The sequence below is a fragment of the Zeus faber genome (assembly GCF_960531495.2).
Source record: "Zeus faber genome assembly, chromosome: 2".
Lineage (NCBI taxonomy): Eukaryota > Metazoa > Chordata > Actinopteri > Zeiformes > Zeidae > Zeus > Zeus faber.
The window spans coordinates 18793987-18801486 of record NC_137189.1 but is presented as its reverse complement, the minus strand read 5'-3'; the positions used below and the strand labels follow the sequence as shown (position 1 = coordinate 18801486).

General features: G+C 44.4%; 1 protein-coding gene across 1 annotated transcript in view; it reads left to right on the top strand.

Annotated features, from left to right (window-relative positions):
* Positions 1–7500, top strand: part of gphnb (gephyrin b) — a gene marked incomplete at its 5' end in the record, with an annotated part of 80372 nt that overhangs the window by 33394 nt on the left and 39478 nt on the right. Inside the window, 4 exons of the mRNA XM_079996815.1 lie at positions 1741–1798; positions 1986–2078; positions 5062–5156; positions 5394–5460. Coding sequence (XP_079852941.1) covers positions 1741–1798; positions 1986–2078; positions 5062–5156; positions 5394–5460 — 313 coding nt within the window. The remainder of the gene's footprint in view (positions 1–1740; positions 1799–1985; positions 2079–5061; positions 5157–5393; positions 5461–7500) is intronic.

The following is a 7500-nucleotide window of genomic DNA, read 5'->3' as shown; positions in this document are numbered from 1 at the left end:
GTGTGTGTGTGTGTGTGTGTGTGTGTGTGTGTGTGTGTGTGTGTGTGTGTGTGTGTGTGTGTGTGAATCAATGTGTGTGTGTGTGTTGTTTGGTGCGTAACATTTTCAGTGTATTTTGTATGTAAAGTGTCCAGCTTTTAAACGACCAGTTATGACCCAGAGCTTTTCACATCACATTTTCACGGTCAACTTTGGTGCTTGGTGCGTCCTCTAGGTGTCCATCCTATTGGTGACAAGCCAAATGTATTATGACTATTATTTTTTTTTGATCGGTTTATGCTGAAATTAGACTGTACATGAAATATAAAATACCTGCCGCCCCACCCCTGTCAAGATAATAGCCTAGCGTGGAATTCCTCCTCTGTATCATTGCAGGGAGCCCATCGTGGTAGTAAGCCGCTGACGCAGAAGGGGGAAACATGATGCAGTCTCCCAAAAATAGCGCTCCTTAGGAGAAAAAAAAAGAGAGAGGGTTACATAAGAGGTGTCTGAATAGAGCCTTCACCTTGAGCCTGGGGTTGGTTGCTTCTTTATTTATTTCTGTGTTTTTTTTTTTTTTTGGTGGGGGGGGGGTTGCTTCTTTTTTTGCTTTTTTTTCCCAGGTGTAATAGCTAGTCTGGCCATAAGAGGGCGTCGGAGTTCACGGTTGGTAGGAAGATCTGTCCTTGTGGCGTCTCGCGCTCTCTCTCTCTCTCTCTCTCTCTCTCTCCCTCTATCTCTCTCTCTCTCTCTCTCTCTCTCTCTCTCTCTCTCTCTCTCTCTCTCTCTCTCTCTCTCTCTCTCTCTCTCTCCCTCTCTCTCTCTCGCTCTCTCTCTCTCCCTCTCTCCCTCTCTCGCTCCCTCCCCAACGGGCCACCCTGTTGAAAGCCTTTTCAGGAGGAGACGTTCAAGGGCATTCTCTCTCTCCTTCTCTCTCCCTCGCCACTCGACTTTTACTCTTCTGCACCTCTTCTGTTTGTCTCTCTCCCTCTCTCTCTCTCTCTCTCTCTCTCTCTCTCTCTCTCTCTCTCTCTCGCTCTCTCTCTCTCGCGCTCTCTCTCGCTTCCTGTCGCTTGCCATCTCTCTATCATCTGCTTTTTCCCACCTCCCTGTGTTCCCCGGCACGGCTTGAAAGGGGCAGTTTTTACACTGCAACACTGCAAAAATCACATTTTAGCAAGGAGGAAAAGTTTTGATAATTTATTTCCCTTTGAGATAAATTGACTCGGATGATATAAGGTTGTTCAGCTAGCTTTGAGAAAATGTGTATTCCACTACTTCCTACCTAATACTATGAACAGCTCATCCCACACTTTAGCCCGCTTCACCTCCAATGCATGACAGTATTCGACGGATCCTATGAACTGCGTCTGCGTTTCGCATCCCAAAATATGTCCAGGACAATGGGAGAGCTTGTTTTTTTTTTCCCCAGAGCTACAGCGGAGTCGTTTGATCAGAGGGACATTCACCGTGTTCCATGAATGAGAGTTTAATGATTGATCCAAATCATTTTTACACAAATACACTTTGTGTATTTGTGTACACTGAGTGTTCAAATTATTGAAATATTTATTGAATAACTCCAAAATTGTACAACGAAGCATTTGGGCAGTGTCATTTTAAACAAATAGCCTGCACAGGAGGAATGATTACAGCGAGGAAAACCTCCTTCACTGTTCATTTGTACACACCTGACTGTTGTTTTAGGGCAAGACTTCACCATATCAAAATAATCATAATCATGCTCTCTCTCTGTTTCAGGCTGGGGGGCATGATTGTGGCGTATAAGATCGTACCAGATGAAATCGACGAGATCAAGGTAAGCAGATCTATCTATCTATCTATCTATCTATCTATCTATCTATCTATCTATCTATCTATCTATCTATCTATCTATCTATCTATCTATCTATCTATCTATCTATCTATCCAGCTATCCAGCTATCTATCTATCTATCGTTCTATCGTTCTATCTATTTTATCTATATGGTCTGATCTGTCCGCAGGAGACCCTGGTGGACTGGTGCGACGAGAAGGAGCTGAACCTCATCCTGACCACCGGAGGCACCGGTTTCGCGCCGCGAGATGTCACGCCAGAGGTGAGCGAGCTCGGTTTTGTTTTATTTTCCTTTTTTATTGCCTAAATCTTCCATTACCATTGGATCCAAATAGCAACCTGGTAAAATCGCCGGTCTGGCCTGAGATTCGATCGGAAGGCCCCTCCAACCCTCCACCCTCCCACCCAAACTGTCCATTCATGATGATGACGGTCATCTGTTCCAACGCTGATTAACACGTGCGCTGCAATTAGAGCCGCCGTGGCCGCCTGGGAAATAAAGAAGAAGGAAGAAGTTGGAGCTGTATTGATTTATTTAGCGGAATTTTTGGTTTCTCTTTTTTTCTTTTTTTTCCCCCTGGGATTATGTTTAAGGGGGTCTGGGCCGAGGGGGTATGGTGGATTAGCGGCTGGTTCTACTGGAATGTGTACAAAATGTGTACAGCTGTACAAAATAGGTGTTTCTATTTCTATTTCATGCTTAGATTGTATTGGTTCTTATTTGTCTTGTAAAATGAATAAAACATAAATGAAGCCAACATATCCCGTTCTTCATGCCTGTCGCTAGAAAAAAGTCCTGAAAATGTCTGTCCATAAGCTTGTAGGGACAAACTGACTTATGGCGTAACCGGGACAACGGAACATAAGCACAGAACTGTATAGGACTGTATGTGTCATGTAAGGTGTTTTTTCTTCATTTTTTCTTCCCTTTTTGACAGTTACAGTATGAATGTAAAAACACACACACACACATACACACAGGTTATCAGCCATTCATATTATTATTATTATATTACTATTATATGACTCCTTTGTACAGTATGTTACAGCTAAATTCTATACACTACCGACATACGTAGCTACAGATCTATGTTTCTCTCTCTCTTTATCTCTCCCTCTCTGTCTCTGACTGTTTCTCTATCTCTCCTTTGCTTTCTCTTTCCTCGTCGCATGCTGCAGGTTTTTGTTTTTTTTCCTCAACGGCCCAACAACCGTAACGGATTGTTTACCGCTTCTCACGGAATTACACCGCTATATTCCTGCTACTCGTTCTGTGTCACTCACCTACACACACACACACACACACACACACACACACACACGCACACACACCGAACAGACTGGTTTCTCACTACTATCAATGGGCCTCATCAATCTTGGTAGACAGCCACCTTCCTGGAAGGGAGCAGACATGTACACACTGTAGTCGCTGATAACACCTGCTATCTGACTGAGACGAGTGTATTTGTGTGTGTGTGTGTGTATGTGTGCGTGCGTGCGTTGTATACAAAAACATACAGAAACACCTCTTCACCTCTATTTTCGACTGCCACAATACCTTGAAAAAATATTTTGATCGCACGTACTTACATAAAGAAGAATATTTACCCCTTGGAAAATTACTATTCATTTCTGTGGGGCCGGCGGGATAGAGAGTTTATTTATTTTTCATTTTCTGTCACTCCTCTGCCATCTCCATTTCTTTCTCTTTCTCTCTCTCTCTCTCTACCCCTTTCCTCTCGTCTTATGAACTTTCACTCTAATCTCTCTCTGTTTTGCTTCCTGCCGGTTCTGGTTCCTGGCCTCACCTTCTTTCTTTTATATCGAAGTGCTGTATTATTTACAGGTTTGGTGGGCTGCAGTTAGATGGCTTCCCTCCATTTGAAATCATTTCACAATCATTTTTGGTTGACCAGCCCGACCGCCCTTGGCCGGCTGCTGAAATGTAAGCTTATTATTATCCCTCTATGGACAACCTTGTGACGACACTAACTCACATGTACCTCGGACTCCATGTTACTGTTATTCAAAGCAAACTGTTGAATGATGGGAACTGGTCTTCCTCCAGTTTCAGCTGAAGCACCTTCTTCTTTCGCTCTCTGGCTCCATCCTCCCTGATATCTCCAGAGTCCCAGGCCCACGATGTTCATCGGCGGCAGCCTCTCCTTTGAAGTCCTCCCTCTTGTCCTCTCACTCGCTAATGGTGCTATCTGAAGTGTCACTCAACTCAAGGGCACACGGCGCACAGCTGGAGGAGAGCTGGGGGACTTACTTCGTTGGTGGAGAAATGCGTCATATCGAAAGCGGACATTTATGTATACGTGCATATGCGTGACATACTTGCATAACAAATGCAAAGTAACAAATAACTGATGGAAACACAACTCACGGCACCTTTGTGAAGCTTCCTTCCACGGAACGGAACAGAATCCCTCTAGGTGCTTCTCTCCTTCACCCCGGACCCTACTTTGTTTTCCCGTAGGGGACACTTGTTAAAACAAAGAATAATCTATGTAATGATCCCCTTGTGCAAATTTGTCCTCTGCATTTGACCCATCCTAACCAGGAGTTTTGGGCAGCCATTGGCGACCAACTCCAGTTCTCAAGCCAATGCCTGGGGCAGAGGCATCGGTAGGAGTCTTGTCCCATGTCTTTATAGTGGGAGGAACCCGGAGGAAACCCACATGGGGAGAACATGCAAACTCCCCACAGAAAAGCCCCAGTCGAGTTGTAACTTCTTGCTCTAAGGAAACGGTGTTAAGAATAAGAAGAAGGCAAAGACGAAGAAGATGGCACATGTACAGCACTGCACACAACTTGTCCACGAAGTCGACTGACTGGCTTGAAACCATTCACAAAATGGTAGATATCAATGTGTGAGACCCTAACAACAAGAACAAGAACAAGAACATGTCTCATTGACCATTGTTTGATCCGGTTCCCCGACGGATCCGTACGTGCAACTTTATATCCCATTTGCATCAGGAGATGTTGAGGTGTTGAATCAGAGGGAAGATCTGTGTGTGTGTGTGTGTGTGTGTGTGTGTTGGGCGTACAAAGCTTGATGCGTCATCTCACACGTCTTCAGAAAGCTATGGTCACGCCATTTCTCCAGAATGTCCATTGATTGACCGAGCTTGATTGACCGAGTCCATCCAACTGTTGCCATTCCAACTTGGCGAGACTGGTCTGCTCCTTACGCTCCTGATGTCTTTTTCCCTCCTTTGCCCCCTTTCCCTCCACAGGCCACTAAAGAAGTAATAGAACGCGAGGCCCCAGGGATGTCTCTGGCCATGCTGATGGGATCGCTCAATGTCACGCCGTTAGGCATGCTGTCCAGGTCAGACAAACGCAGGCACCCGTTCAAAGGCCACAACCCTCAACCCAAACTCCTCAAGAATTAGATCTCCCTTACCTATATTTGAGGTATCCCATGGATAAACAGTAATACCAATTATCCATAGGAACTTAACCACACAGCCGAAGGTGTTCATCTGCCCATGCAAAAAATTGTACGGATGCCAAACTTTTCCCCCGTAAACATTGCTGTTGTATTGCTGTACCGTTTGTGTTTCAGACCCGTATGCGGCATCCGAGGGAAGACACTTATCATCAACCTACCAGGTAGCAAGAAAGGCTCCCAGGTAAGATAACCATAAATTGCTTTAAACCCCCACACCCCCAGCCCACCCCCCATGTCACTGGACAGCTTCCCCGATAATCTGTTACAGTAAAAGCATAAAGTGGACTGTCAAGGGGACAGTGCTGCAATGACAATATATTTATCTGTACAGTATACATCAGAGTAATGCAATTTTCTACTATCGAAGGTTCATATTGTGAAGGATAGATCAAGCACTGAGGTGGCCATGGAGGTTTTCAGACTGCCAGAGTCAGTAAACTAGGGTTCAAAATGCAAAGCCGATTGGAAGGCCTGGAAAGCCTCACAAATGTTGAGATTTGTCCAATTTGGTGAGAGAAAGACATCTGTCTCTTTCTTTCTGTCTCTCTGACCATGATTCTGATGCCCTTTAACCACGCACACCCAAAGATTCTGATGTACATCTCAACTTTCGACGGGTTTAGCCGATGCTTCATTTACTGTATAGGTGAAGCAGTGCATCAAAAAGCCATCTTCACCTTTAATTGGAAGATCAATGTGTGTGTGTGTGTATGTGTGTGTGTGTGTGTGTGTGTGTGTGTGTGTGTGTGTGTGGGTGTGTGTGTGTGTGTTTGTGTGTGTGTCCTCTCTGCCTTTATCAAATGGATATGCATTATAGTGTTATGTATGTACAGTATGTCCCGTGTCTCTGCTGATCGTTTTGAGTATTTCTCCACTAATCAATTGCTCCACTTCCTCCTCTTCCCTTTCCCCCGTCCAAGTTTATCGCAGGAAGTAGCAGAAACCTACCTCCCTTTCTTTCCCAACCTTTCCTCTTGAATTGCCCTTATATTTTGGTGTCTCTCTTTTTGTGCCCTTCTCTTCTGACCATCTGCCTCTCTCTCTCTCTCTCTCTCTCTCTCTCTCTCTCTCTCTCTCTCTCTCTCTCTCTCTCTCTCTCTCTCGAAAAGCATCACCCCATGTTCTTCCACCACCGGCACCGTTTTCAGGGATTCGACTGTTTAGTGTTCCTGACAGTTCCTCCCCTGCAGGACAAAACATGGAATGGGAACAGGGGGAAAAAAGTCAAAACAAACCCTTACCTTTAAAAATAAAATAAAAATAACAAGTAGAGCGTGTCACATGACCGAAAGGGAGTTGTAGAGAGAGGTTGGTCTTTTTTCAATGTAGGCTTTTATTCCAGTCAGGCACGCTAACTATGCATACCTCCTGTGTGTGTGTGTGTGTGTGTGTGTGTGTGTGTGTGTGTGTGTGTGTGTGTGTACTTCATCCCTCTAATCCGGTCAAATCAGGGTTCAGACCCCCACCGCCCCCTCCCCCTGTAATATGTATGTGTGGAATGCAAATTGGATGGTTCACTGCTCGCTACCGCCCTACCGTTAAAAAAAAAACCCCGATGTAGGGGAGTCGCCGTTTTAATAATACCTCTGCCCCCTCCTTTCCATGCTTAAAATTACACGGGAAGATAAATAATTTGGCAGATTAGCAGTCGTCCCTGAAGCCAGTGAGGAGCCGAGGAGCGTTTAGCATAACCGTGGAGCCCACAGGCACACTGACAGAGAGGCAGGTTAGTGATGGTGTGGCCACCAGAAGGCGCTGTGACGTGCTCTGCAGTGGGCAGCCAAATAGAAAATCCATCCTCTTCTTGTTGCTTCTGATTCCAAGTTTGAAGGGAATTGATTTCATGTCGGGTATATTTCTTTGTTTCCGTGGGGTCAAAAGGAAATGCTTTCCTGTGTGTTATACGTCTTAATATTTGTGATCCGATCAGAAATAATCACAATGAAATGGGCAGAAATCACATTTTGACCTGTGGTCTCACTCTTGAGCTTTCTGGTATCGGACGGAGCATTAAAGAAATATTCTGGCGTACAGCACGATTTAACTACCATTAGAAGTTCCATTATCCACAGAATGGCCTGTATTTTGTTCAAAATATTATCATTTTAGTTTTCACTTGTATTCATTTGAATTGCTACTGTTGTTATGTGTCTATAAAGTAATACATTTATGAAATTTGACATATATAAAAAAAAAAAAAATTGATATTATAAAAAATATA